At 35.6% G+C, this 14644-nt stretch overlaps 1 protein-coding gene across 1 annotated transcript in view; it reads right to left on the bottom strand.

Annotated features, from left to right (window-relative positions):
* Positions 1-14644, bottom strand: part of LOC145243536 (solute carrier organic anion transporter family member 2A1-like) — a 54079-nt gene that overhangs the window by 20886 nt on the left and 18549 nt on the right. Inside the window, exons 5-7 of the mRNA XM_080106509.1 lie at positions 14092-14284; positions 8561-8696; positions 3995-4149 (exon numbers count right to left, since the gene is read on the bottom strand). Coding sequence (XP_079962635.1) covers positions 3995-4149; positions 8561-8696; positions 14092-14284 — 484 coding nt within the window. The remainder of the gene's footprint in view (positions 1-3994; positions 4150-8560; positions 8697-14091; positions 14285-14644) is intronic.

Genomic DNA, 14644 nt, shown 5'->3' with positions numbered 1-14644 from the left:
ACTAAAACTTCATATATATGTCTCTTTGTTTGTATGTTGGTCTGTTCTTTTCTAATATTTAATAATGTTTAACAATACAGTAAGTACACCAACTTTCGACTGAATAAAATTGCAATCAACATCTTTTTCTCAACCAATCAGAAGTGCTTTCGTATCTTACAAAATGAGTTGTATTTAATAGTTCGTTCTTAATAGAACCGCCAAATACACCATCTCCTTTATTCTCACTTTACTAGTTTTTTGTTTGTTTTTTTGTATTGTTTTTTTTTCAGACCTGAGGTAAGGGAGTACATCTCTAAAACCAGACTCGATCTACTGACCAAGGCACGCGACACATACTGAACACGCAAACACACATAAACATGAGCACAAAAGTTCTTGAATAAGACAGACAAAAGCATCAGAAAATTCGTTTCAAAGTTCCGTTGTGTCTATATATGTGAGTTGGTTTTGTGTGTATGTATGTGAGTTGGTTTTGTGTGAGTAGTAATTTATTTCTGTTCTTCTGACTTACGCTAATGTGTAGGAATATATGCGCGAGATGAGGAAAGCTGGCATATGAGTGATTGAGTTCTTTTTTGTCTTGCCATTCCTAGACCCAAAATATGTTCTGTCGACTGGTGAAGTCTCTAAAAAACATTTTTTTTTTTACCAAATCTTATAGAAATTTCTAAGTTGCATTGGCTTACTATTTTCACATAATTGTGTTACTTTTGGGGGTTTGGAACGATTTTCATTGGTTGTAAAATATTTTGAGTTCACACATTTCTGTGAAAACTTCCTTTCTTTGGATGTGATGAAAAAGCGAATTTTAATGAAGCAGAGAAAGAAAACGATGTAGCAATTAAAGCAACTTTGTTTTTAGCGTTCGAAGAAATTATTTCGCGATTCAATCACCATAGGAACAATTTCTTCAAGGATGCTAACCAAATTCTGAGTGATCATACTCGGGGCAAACATTTATATTTTTATTACAGGTCCGCTAGTGTGTAACATTCATGCATACACTATTATTGATCATGCATCATGGTGCATGTTTGCGCCAGCAACGTAACCCTAACCCTAACCCTAATCTTATATTTCATCAACCCTAACCCTAATCTAAACCCTAATCTTTACTTAAGGCTAGCCCTTACCTCTGACCTTAATTATAACCCTAACTCAAACACTAACATTTACCTTAACCTAAACTGTAAACCCTGACCCCTAACTTAAACCCTGACCCTTAACCCCTAACCCTAAACCCTAACCTAAACCCTGACCCCTAAATCTTAACCCAATCCTTAATTGCAACCTTATCCCTAACTCCTAAGCTAAACCCTAACCCGTACAATGATCATGTTTGCAGCAATACGTCGATGCAAAAACATGTGGAATTAGTAACCTAAGAATTAAACTGGTGGAATTAGTGACGTCAGAGAATTAAACAAAGAAAGACTTCGACGCAGGCAGTTAGTCGGGGCAGTTGAGTTAGTCTTAGAGTCTGAGAGTTGGGTTCTGGCTAGCGACGAGTTAGCACGGGAGAACATTGTCTCCGCGTTCGGAAGCATTAGAAGAACGCAACCTTAGCAAGAGGAAGCCGTCGCAAACTCCGAGACGTGAAATAAACGTTATATACAAAATATGATACACGTTTGATGCTTTCTCTCCGGTAGGAAGAATTTCGACAGATGACAGCATATATATATATATATTTGTTTTTTTAAGCCAAAAACAATGCGGAGGAAGGCCGGAAAAGATGAGATAAAAAAGAAAAACAAACAGATATAGACGAGTATGGCTGAATAGAGGAGTGTCTAACCTTTATTTGACTATCATTGTTCACTTCAATGTATAATTATTTATTACCAAGTTGCTGGTATGTTTGTCTTCTATTTTGAAAAAGAGGGGTACCTTTCTCTCGAAATTAATCAAAGTTCCACACCACCACGGACTTTACATACACCGGACATACCAGCAACTTATTATTATATTATATATTATAATTATACATTGAAGTGAAGAATGATAGTCAAATAAAGGTTAGACACTCCTCTATTCAGCCATACTCGTCCATATCTGTTTGTTTTTCTTTTTTACTTCATCTTTTCCGGTCTTCCTCCGTATTGTTTTTGGCTTTAAAAAAAAAACAAATATATATTTCTTTACCAACAATGCTTCAAGCAAACTACTACATACTCTTATATATATATATATATATATATATATATATATATATATATATATATATATATATAACTACTTCATTTACTCACATAAATTTAATATACGAAAGTATAGATTTATGCGTAAACTTTAAGTATTTACTTCAAAAGTGTTCAATACGTAGGTAGAGCTAGTTAGTAATTTATAAAATATATATGGCGATTAAGATACACTGAATATTCTGTGTTTCATCCACTATAGGATTCGTCAGGCTTATGCGCGAATTCTGTGGTTGCTTCTTGTTTTTATATATGTTGAGGATTTCTATTTAGCCAATCAGCTTTCTAGTATCCACCGCGCCCCTTCCTATCAGCCAATGGGCATGCATTTTATCGAACAAAGGATCTGTTTTAGAACTAGGTTAGTGGTTTAAGGTAGATCTTTTCCTTCCTTTATATATATATATATATATATATATATATATATATATATACCTATGTGTACACACATACATGCACATATATATATACATTTATATATATATATACATATATGTGTGATCGTTTATGTATATTCATGTTTATTTAATTTATTTATTTGTTTGTTTTCTATTGTTATTGTTAGTTTTAAAGCTATTTTGCATCGCTATCCTAGAGTAAGTTTTATTTTGTGAACACAGTTGTTTGCTATTTCTTGTCTACAGTTTAATAGATTTTGAGGTTCTTTAAAGTACAGGATAGCAAATTTTTCATGGAGGCATAATTTACATGGGTCGTCTAAATGTCTGCATGTGGTAGCTTGTCTCATTATTTTCCATTCGACTACCGGCGAATGTCCGCTTTCATTGAGTTCCCAGTATTTATTCGCTAGTGTTGTTTTTATACGGTGTTTTTTTTATTTTTGAATGTACTTTTGTGGTCATAGTATCGGGTTTTGAAATCTAAGGAAGTCATGCCTATGTAATATTTCTTGTTATTCGGGTTTTCTTTCGCAAATATTGTTGCTTGATAAACTACACTTTTTGTTAGACATTTATTTTGGACTGGACAAAGTGTGCGGTGTCTACAATTGCATTTATCTTGCTCGTTATTAGTATTTTTATTTATGGTATGGTTGTTCTTGTCCGGGGTTGGTTTGTTATTATTATTATTATTATTATTATTATTATTATTATTATTGTTATTATTGTTATTATTATTATTATTATTATTATTATTATTATTATTATTATTATTATTTCTGCTAGTGTTGGTTTTATTTCTGTCATGGTGTCTACTTTTTTATTGTTTATTTTGTTGTTGTTTGCATTGTTTTCATTTAGTATTTTGTTATTATGTGCCTTAATTATCATCTCTAAATTTTCGCAACAACTGTAAGATAACTTCAAGGTATTTTTATTGAAGATTTTGTGTAAGAGGCTGGTTGCGGGAAAGTGTTTTTCGATAAGATCTAGAAATTTCTTGCCAACGATGTTTTTAACATTTGATTGTATGAGGCCGTATACCAAATTATAGTTCCTTTTCTTCTATTTTTAATTTTATTATAGTTGTTGGTGTTTTGTTGCTTATATTTGATATCGATATTTTTGTATCCACTATTTTTTAGGACTGTTTCGTAGATATTAGTTGACCTGTTAAATGCATTTTCATCGCTTGAGTTATTACTGAGTCTACTTACGATCGAGTTAGGAATGTGTTTTATAATTGATGGTGGGTGGTTGGACTTAGGGTTTACGTAAATTGGAGTAGCGTTATCTTTTAAGTATGGTTCATATGTGTTTTATCTAAGTTTTACGTGACGTCCAGGAAGTTTGTTATTTTTATGTTAGCTGATACGTATTTACACTTACCTCGTGATGAGGATGTACGAAGGGATGATGTCGATACTTTTCACCAGGTGAAGCAAGAAGGTGATGAGGATGAAAAAATTGAACATGACGCAATTATCTCGGCACAAGCCAAACATACTCTTGCCACTGGAAATTGCTGTACAGCCGCCAAATTGCTTTAAGAATCGAAAACAAAAAAGATCGATCCAATATTAACGAATCTGCATATCCAAATAAATACACGCATTTTTTTGTCGTTAAGCGCTGACGGTTTAAACAATGTATCCAAGAATTATGATTCTGAATTTTTTTGATGAAGATTGATAATAAGTATTATTTGAAATATTCGGACTACTGTTCTCACCTTGAGTTTCATTTTCACAACGTTTCGGCCGATATAAAATCCGAAATTCTTTAGGTGCATTTTGTCGAAATCGAGAATGCTTTTTATCGAACTCAGGAACCTGGACGGAATTTCGAACGGACCCCCTTATTTACTTCAAGGAGGTAGCATGCTCTCGTTCCATCGGCCATGAATCAATTGTAGAGGACGTGAGAAAAAATCAATTGCAATTCTCCTCAAAATTGAAGGTTCAATCCTCAGTTTAGGCAACGGAAAAATACAATTTCGAATTACCATATCCAGTCATAGTCGACTGAACGAAAGCATGTTGCCTCCGTGAAGTAAATCAAGGGTTCCACCTGAATTCTCTCCAGATTCCCGAGTTCGACAGAAACATTCCCGAGTTTCCCAAAAAGTCGAACAAAATTAGTGCATAAGTGATTTTATATATATGGTAAGTTTTGAAATATATATGACAAGTTAGCTACACAAAATAATCCGCGTTTTATCCTCATGAGTATTCGTCAGGCTAAAAGAGTTATCCACGAATATGCATGATTCGGGGCCCTACCCTCTTCAGTGTAGCTTGACTGTATCAAGGAATCGACCCCCGGACCTTACGTATTACAGTCCGTTTTCTAATTCATTATGCTATGAAGCAAAAGACAATTTTACTGTTTATTTTTAGCGTTAATGTTAATATATTTACATAGATTTGTTGCTGATTTTATTTCAAACGGTAATATGATTAACTTAGCGTCTTCCCCATAAAAGGATTTTCTAAGAAACATGGGATTCAAGGTGAAGACGTCAAGTTATTATTGTTTTTAAAAAAATAATTAAAAAGAAATCTACGTAAATATATATATACGAGGGGTGTGCAATAAGTAATGCCCCTGACCCACTTCCAGTTGTCTGATCTATCAGAAATTTTGCATGTGCAATGATTTATATCTATACGGGTTATGTGGCAAATTACAGCTCTGAACTAATTGTGGTTTCTGTTTTACAGGTGTTTGAACTGAGTCAGGTGTGAAATGGAGCCTGTTGAATGTCCAGCAGTGATACGGTTTTTGTATTTGAAAGGACGCACACCACAGGAGACTTTTGATGAAATGAAAGAAACTTATGGTGATAATGCCCCATTATATGACCTTGTAAAACGCTGGCATCGTGAATTCAAACATGGCCGGAAGTCTGTGGAAACAGCTCCTAAACCTGGTCGCCCTCCCCCCCCTACTGTCATTGATAAGGCATCTGTCCGTCAAGTTGAGGCTGCCATTTTGGAAGATCGGTGCATTACTATTTGCCAAATAGCCCAAGATGTCAAGATTAGTACAGGGTTTGTGGAAACTATCATTCATGACCATTTGCATATGCATAAGGTGTCTGCCAAATGGATTCCCAGGTTGCTCACACCATTCTAGAAGCGAGAACGCGTCGAGTGCTCTAGGATGAATTTGGAGATGTGCCAAGAAGATGAGTCAAAGTTTTTCAAAAAACTGATTACACAGAATGAACCCTGTGTCCATCACTATGATCCAGAGACCAAAGCCTAGTCAATGCAGTGGAAGCACTTGGACTCACCACCTCCAAAGAAGGCAAGGGTGCAGCCCTCTGCTGGCAAGGTCATGCTCACAGTCTTCTGGGACCAGGACAGTAGCGTGACAGATTTCTTGGCAAAGGGTACCACAATTACAGGAGCCTATTCTGTTTCACTTTCGAGGAAATAAGGGAAGCCATCAAAATCAAGGGGCGGGGCAAGATCAGCAAAGGTAACCTCCTTCTGCAGGACAACGCTCCGGTCCACAACTCGCATGTCGCCAGATCAGAAGCATGGGCGTGTGGTTATGAAATAATCCCCCATCCTTCCTACTCTCCTGACCTTGCACCCTCTGACTTTCACCTCTTCCCAGCCATGAAGTTGTTTTGAAAGCAAAGCGTTTCCCAAATGATGCAGCCTTGATTTACGAAGTCACGCCATGGGGTATTCTACAAAATCGGCCTCCAGAGCTGCATCAAACGATGGGAGAAATGCATAACTCTGGGTGGTTCCTATGTAGAGAAAGTTTCGTTGCCAAGTTTCGTTGCTCTACTGCTATAGGAAGTGGGTCAGGGACATTATTTATTGCGCGCCCCTTGTATTTATATATATATATATATATATATATATATATATATATATATATATATATATAAGTGAACGTGTCTGTGTATCTGTATATCCGTGTGTCTGTGTATCTGTGTGTCTGTGTGTCTGTGTACATTTCCCTACGCAATAACTCTGTCAATTTTTAGTCTACAGACTCGAAATTTGATATACAGGTTACTGAGATTTGAGAAAATCAATGTGATCGGTTTTGGGCCAGAAATTTGGCGATTAAGGAGTCAAAGTTCAACGATTTTACCTTTGAGAACTCTACCAAACTCCTCCGACAATTTTGGGTCTATAACACTTGAAATTTTAGATATAGGTTTCTTGGACATGGATCTAACTTAATGACTTGATTTGAGCCCAAAACAATACATTTTCAGTGGTCATAATAGGGGTCAAAGTTTTTAAAAAATTGACCTCTGCGGTTTTTTCCAAATTACTCAATTTCTGGTCTAAATATTTGAAATTTTACATAAAGGGTATTCAGAGATAGGGCAAGCTTTTTCATCAGTTTGGGTCGAAATTTATTAGTTACCAATATATAAATGTATGTATGTATGTCTGTTTGCATGTCCGCCTTAAACTTTCAATAGACGCCACGGATTTTACCAAGATAAGTATCGTTTTAAAGTTCGATCTTTCATACGACAAATATCGAAAAATTGGCTAAAAACATTAATATCTTCCCCTTCAACTGGGCACTTTTCTACAGGGTGGCCACTTTTTTGGCCGATATTTTTTAAAGTTATCTTTTCCTTTAGATTGTCTAGCCTTAATTTTAAAATATGTTGCTTCCGGTTTAGCGGCGGTCGTAACAGCATAAACGTTGGGTTTTACCTCGTTCTTTCACTCCTTCGCGGTACGGGTTCGATCCTGCCTTCCTACTACCACTTTTTTTTTTTTTGCTCAACATACACATCCAAACACCCGGGCAACGCCGGGCGCCCATGCTTGTATATATATATATATATATATATATATATATATATATATATATATATATATATATATATATATATATATATTAGGGCTCCTTCAGTCTTGGACAGACTTAGGATACCCACGAAGGGGTACCTGCACGTGAAATTTTTCTGGCAGGAAGTGCGCAATCTCCAACCACAACTCTCCTGAGTCGACATTGTTTAATACCAGTGACAAATTAAGTGTATGCACAGGACGACTGGAAACAAATGATGAGATAAGTGGAGAGCACATACAGTGCCTAGAATTTCCAAGTGGTTACCCATCTAGTAGTAACCAGGCTCAACGTTGTTTAAATTCGGTGATCTGATGAGAACCGGTGTTTCAACGTGATTATGCCGTATTATATATATATATATATATATATATATATATATATATATATATATATATGTGTGTGTGTGTGTGCGTGTGTGTGTGTGTGTATGTGTGTGTGTGTGTGTGTTCATAACGATTCGTCTGATATAACCTACGACTTTTTTTTACATGTGCGTGTGTGTCCTTATTTTAGTTGTTATTGTTAGCAATAAATAGCTGTCCTACAGCTACTGGTTCTTTTCGCAACCTGAGCATTTCCTCCTTTACGCAATGCGCAATGTCGCGTGTACAAAGGAGGAACTTTCAATAGTTCGCCTAATGATTGACCTTCTTCAGCTGAGCATTGTCAAAATCTGGAAACACGGAAGCAGTTATGAGTTTTATGTAATAATCATTTCTAAGTGGTAGTCTTCTACAGGTTGAAGGTGTTCGTGATACAAAGAATACAATTAAACTTCTACCCAGCCATGGCTGACGGAACAAAAACACTCTCTCCAGGTGGATTAAATAAAGAGTTCCTTTCAAAATTTCGTACAAATTCGAAGTTCTACAAAATGCATTTTAAATAGTATGAGGTTGCATCGGCTTAGATGTTGTGAAAAAAAAAAACATCTAAGGTGTGAACCGTAATCAAAATAATCCAAATAATCACAATTATCAATCGTCATATAAAAAAATCCGAAATCTAATTTCAATTGTTTCGGGTTCAACTATTTAATAATCGAAATTTCAATCATTATTTTTTTAATTTTAAAGTTATAAAGATTGCATTATTTGTTCGAATACGTACGCGTTGGTTCCACGTAGTGCAGCCGGCATGACAAGGAGAAAACAAATTTTCATAATTGGTTCCACAAATAGGAAAGAATTTATTTGAATCGCAACCACAATCGATAAAAGCACGAACAGAAGTTGAATTGAATGAGCTGAAATGAAAAAGCTATATATGTCAAATAATTACATTTTAAAATTAAGAAAATTAACAAATATACAATTACAGATTTGACAAAATATAAAGATTAAATTTAAATTTTACAAATCATGAAAATCTTAAATAACCTATTTTAAAATGTTCGAGAAATTAGAAGCTCTCAGTAGTTATACTGGAATCCCTCAGGGGTCTATCCTGGGCCCAACTCTCTTCCTCATCTACATTAATGATCTTCTAAATCACATCCTTACATCATTCGTAGACATTTATGCTAACGACATTACAATCTATGGTAGCACATCAAAGACCGTAAACGACCAAGTTTTTTCTGATTCTCTCTCCTCTGATCTTGAGCATGTGGTACAATGGGGAAAGAATTGGCTGGTCACTTTTAATGCATTTAAGACCAAGCTTCTATCTCTGCACCATGTACGTTCTGATGCCAATCTAGCATCGGTTGAAATGAATGGCTCTCGTCTTGGGGAGGTTCCTGTTTGACAAGCTTCTGAAATGGAACACGTATATCAAATCCATTGCCAATGTCGCTGGAAAAATGGTGGGATCCTTCTACCGTTCCAGTAGATATCTCACCCCCGATGCAATTCTCTACCTATATAAAAGCCAGGTACGGCCAACGATGGAGTACTGTTGCCACGGTCCCTCGTCTAGCCAAAACCACTATCAATAATTTCCCACACTCTTTATCCGTGCCTAAACCTAAATATAGATTCCATGAACAAGGTTCCTTTCTTAGAATTGCACACCTGTGGAATTGTCTCCCGTTTCCCTGCTTTCCAGCTGACTACAATATGGTTGTATTCAAGTCCAACGTAAACAAATTCTTGATGAATCGTTCTCCTAAGTAATCCAATTTACAAAATTCCCACTACTTATGTTTACTACGCTATAATCACATTGACTAATGTATACCTATTAACCCTTATCCTCGAGTGGCCTTGGGCCTTGATACGTGGTGATTCCTGTGTAAAAAAAATCAATACATCAAGAAACTCGTCGGAAGTGATGCTATCTTGGCATCGTTTGAATTGATCCCTCAAATAATGGCGATGGAGACGCTCGTGGAGTTCACGGTTTGTCTCTGGTATGATGCAAAATTAATAGATCAAGGCGGATGAGGAAGTCAGGTGTAACAGGATATTGATATTAGAGAAAGGCACGTCATATCTATATATCTATAAAAGTCAGAATGTGTGAGAAAGAGGGAGAGAGAAAGAAAGAGAGAGAGAGGACAACTCTCAACATATATATACTCAACGAATTTTTGATCTACAGAAATTTGGTATATAGGGTATTTAAATATGTGGATAATTTTTAGGCGATTTTCATCCGAGAAAAAAGGCTGGTAAGGAGTCAAAACTGAAAAATTTGTACTTGGGGGATCATCAGATTTTTATCTGGTTGTCAGCTGTTTCACAACTCCGCATGCGTGTTTCGTTCACATGACAGCTACTTTAAAAATAAGTATGTTTGAAAACACATTTTAAAGAACGTGGCAAACTGGCCTAATGGTTATCGTACTTAACTCACACAGTCTTTGTGTTATGATCTCAGCGCAAGTAATTTTTATTTTTATTTTTAATTGCAAGAAGTGAACCGTTTAGAAAAACCATAATAGTCGCACGCATATGTCTCGCTTTTTTTACTTCATTTTTAAAAGGAATTTAACGTTACATTTAATGCCGAGCAACGACGAGTATATCTGCTAGTGTATATATATATATATATATATATATATATATATATATATATATATATATATATATACACACACACTAGACATTTGGACACACAGGTAGACAGAGAAATGTTATACACCAAACAGTCCAAAATCCAAGAGATTTACATTGATATTTTAATAATAAAGTCATATTCCGAAATTCATGATGTTGACCATCTTATAATTTATTCCTTTAATTCAGTTGACTTATACAATTCTTGGCAGTATCTATTGATTGATACTAGCTTTAAACCACGTAAAAGTCGTATACTAGTCATAAAAACTTGGAACAATCAATGTCTCTGTAGTAAAGGTCAATCTACTTTCCGTGTTTTTATCTATTCAACTCGATAGTTCATTGAGTACACTTCACTTATTTTATTTAATACGACAAATCATCTCAATGTAAGGCTCTGTCAGTCGATCTGTCTTTCAAGCTTATATTTGAAATAACATTTTCATTGGTCTGTGACGTGATTAAATGGCATTTTCTCCGTCAAATGGTCTGTGAAATAACATTTTTGTTGATCTATCATGCTTACGTTTAAAACAGCATTTTTCTTAGTTCTGTGACTTTTTATTGGTATAGTCGTTAATATGGTCGTTGGTATGGTCGTTGGTATGGCCGTTGGTATGGCACGCTTGTGTTTGAAGTAGAATTTTCGTCAGTCTTTCGCGCAAAACATTTTTTAATACGATTGTTCGTTTTTATAAGTCCGTCTATCAGTGTGTAAGCGTTAAGTTTTCAAATCGAATTTTCGTCGGTTTGTCACTGATTTTGAAATAGTATTTACTTCAGTCTGTAGCTTTTGAATTTGAAACAGCATATTCGTCAGATTGTCATGTTTCAGTTCTAATATAGAAATTTCGTCGATCTGTCATTTCGAAATAGCAATTTCGTCGGTCTCTCACGCTTAAATTTAAGATAGCATTTTTGTCACTCTATTGCACTTACGTTTGAAATTGCATTTTTGTCGGTCTGTCATGGCTTTTTTAATGTTTCCACATATCTATATGCTACACTGTCCGTCTGTTGGTCTGTCACGCTTTAGTTTTTAAATCGAATCTACATCGCAAAACTCGTACTTTATTTCAAAATAGATTTTATTTTATTTTCGCATCTCAAAATGGTTTGCATAGTTCTTGTTTATCAAGTAAATGAATTCGATAACATGGTGAAGTGGTGTGCTATGTTTGCAATCTCTCGGATCTATGAAAGCACTTACAGTTGTTGGCAGCCTCCTCTTGGTTTATCCTACCTTCCTCCACCTCACACCTCAAAAATGTCAAAAAGGAATCGGGAAAATAACTGCTAACTTCAGACTGAAACAGGTAATAAAAAATGAAATTGCTGTTTCATACAAAAAAATAATTAATATTCTATAAAGAATTTATATTTTTGGAGTTTGTTCATACGGAATGAGAAACTTGCGATTGGTTGACAAAAAAGAATCGGCTGAATACATATTACAAAGACATTTGTTTTGTTTTTATGTCAATACCAGAATTCGAACCTCACGTGAGTTTAAAACATTTTACTGGATATATGTTTTGTACATTTAAATAAATTGGGATCACATGATATCACGCAATAAACATTATCTTTAATATAAGTCTCATCTGTCTGTTAATGTATGTATGTATGTATGTATGTATGTATGTATGTATGTACGCCTAAAACAAAGGCGATGGATTTTCACGAGATCGGTATTGTTATGAAGCCGACCCTTTCGGACGGCAAATATCGAAAACTTGGCTAAAAACATTAATTCCTTCGTCCTCGCCTGGGCACTTTTCTACAAGGAGGGAGCGCTTTTTTTCACCGATATTTTCAAAAGTCATAACCTATTTTCGATTGACTAGGCTTTATTTAAACTTTCACCACTTCCAGATTGGCGATGAATGCAACGGCAAAGACGTCACGTTTTTTCTTTTTTCGTTCTTTTCCTCCTTCGCGGTACGGGTTCGAGCCTTACTGCCTACTACCACTATTTTTTTTTTCTTTTTGCTCGGTACACACCTCCAAACACCCGGGCAACGCCGGGCACCCAGAAAAGTTAATTATAATAAGACATGGTAGTTTGCTTGACATATTAATGGTAAATAAGTATATTGGTATTGAAAAAAAAAACAACGTAACAACAATGAATATTGTCTCTTGTCATGTAGAAATTTCACAGGAAAAATGTCAGACACATTCACATGCTGACTAATAGTCCTTAAGGTCTTCTTACTGAACAGATTTGTTTTTCATCTTCGTGATGGGACACCTTTTTTGTTCTTTATATTTCTTTTTTCTCATTGCTCGTTAGTTCAGTATATGCGACCTGACTACATTCGACTCCTCGCGATACAAAAGTTGGACTGTCCGTAAACTTTGCACCCCAAAACTAAATGCGGCTACTCCAATTCCCCTTTCTCTTTTTTTCTTTTATTTTCTTTCACATCGAAAATCATTTCTTAGTCCTCTGCCACCGTTATCCCATGAAGTCAGTAAAAAAGAAGAAAGAAAAAGTCCTCCGCCAACGTTCAGCTATTGCCAAGCCCTTTTCGTTACTCTCTCTCACTCACACACACACACACACACACACACACATACACACACACACACACACTCTATCTACGTGCTATATATGCACATAATGTAGAGTACGGAGAAAAGAGGAAACCAATTTGATACATTGTACTTCACCCTCCTCCCCTGCAAGTCGTATGCACGTATTGCAACTCGTTTTGTTTTGATTTTTTTTATCTTTATTCCGTTTCAACCTTAATAAAGTGAACATGATAATTGTATCGTCCATGTTGTACAGATCAAAATATACACATTTATATTCAACGTAGAATTTTATCTTTTTTTTTTTCACACTAGCAGTTCAGCACGGCTTTGCTCGGGCCCTTTGTACTGTTCATAACTTTCTGTGCATATGTATATTAAAAAGTTGGACTCGTGTCCAGGTAACCTACATCTAAAATTTCAAGTGTTTAAACCCAAAATTGGCGGAGGAATTTGATAGAGTCTGCAAAGGTGAACGCTTCAAACTTTGACCTCTTGGAAGTCAAATTTTCGCCCAAAACTGATTTAAAAGCTTGTTGCATGTCTGAATACTTTTTATGTAAATTTTCAAATGTTTAGACCCAAGATTGGTTGAATAGTTTGTTAGAGACCGCAAAGGTCAAATCTTTTGAACTTTGACCCCTTGGCAGTGAAATTTTCGGCAAAAATCAGATTAAAAAGCTTGTCCTATGTCTGAATACACTTTATGTAAAACTTCACATTTTGACCCCTTAACATTTATTGTTTTGGGCTCAAATCAAATTAAAAGTAACCTACATCTAAAATTTCAAGTGTTTAGACCCAAAATTGGCGAAGGAGTTTGGTAGAGTTTTCAAAGGTCAGTCGCTGAATTTTGACCCCTTGACAGCCTAACTTCTTGCCGAAAACCGATTAAAAAGATAATCCCAAATCTCAATACCCCTTATGTCAAATCCCGAGTCTGTAGAGTGAAAATTGAGAGAGTAATTTTGTAAGGAAATGTACACACAGACAGACACACACACAGACACGCAGACACACACACACACACACATATTTTCACTTTTATATATATAGAGAGAGATTTCTCGTTAAAACTGGAACTTTCCAACTCACCGTGCGTCGTAAGGATTGTTCTGGATGTACGGTTGATCACAGTACAAAAATAGGCGGAGAATGTCGAGAGCGGCGCAAAGAGTGAGACAAAAGAGTTTTACTTTGATTAGTTTTCTCGGTTCTTGCCTCAAGTGAAACGACCAAATTCCTCCGAGTGACAATCCGATGACCGTCGACAAAGCACTGATTAGAGCTGAACGAGTAAAAACAACAACAAAAAAATATTAAAAATGGCGAAATTACTTTGTCAACTCTAACAATTTGAAATTGCCGTATTTTAGTGTCACGTAAACAACATGCAAATATAACCAGTAACTTAAAGTTCTTTTTATATGAATGTCTCCAGACAAGGAATGAAGCCACTTGATATAAGAAGCTAAGAAAGGGAATACTACTTCAAGGTCAAAAACTATCCAACGATAAGTTTTATGCTTATTTTTCTCCTCGCCAAAGTTAGTTGTGGATTTGGTGAAAGTGCTTGTGTGGTACGAACTAAATTCGAACTTGGCACAAACCAGGTTTTCAGTTCGTGTCGGTAACCACTTAGCCATCA

The sequence above is a fragment of the Euprymna scolopes genome, chromosome 22, assembly GCF_053919585.1.
Source record: "Euprymna scolopes isolate OS-2025 chromosome 22, ASM5391958v1, whole genome shotgun sequence".
Taxonomy (NCBI): Eukaryota; Metazoa; Mollusca; class Cephalopoda; order Sepiida; family Sepiolidae; genus Euprymna; species Euprymna scolopes.
The sequence above is the reverse complement of the archived record's forward strand: the minus strand, read 5'-3'. Positions and strand labels throughout refer to the sequence as shown.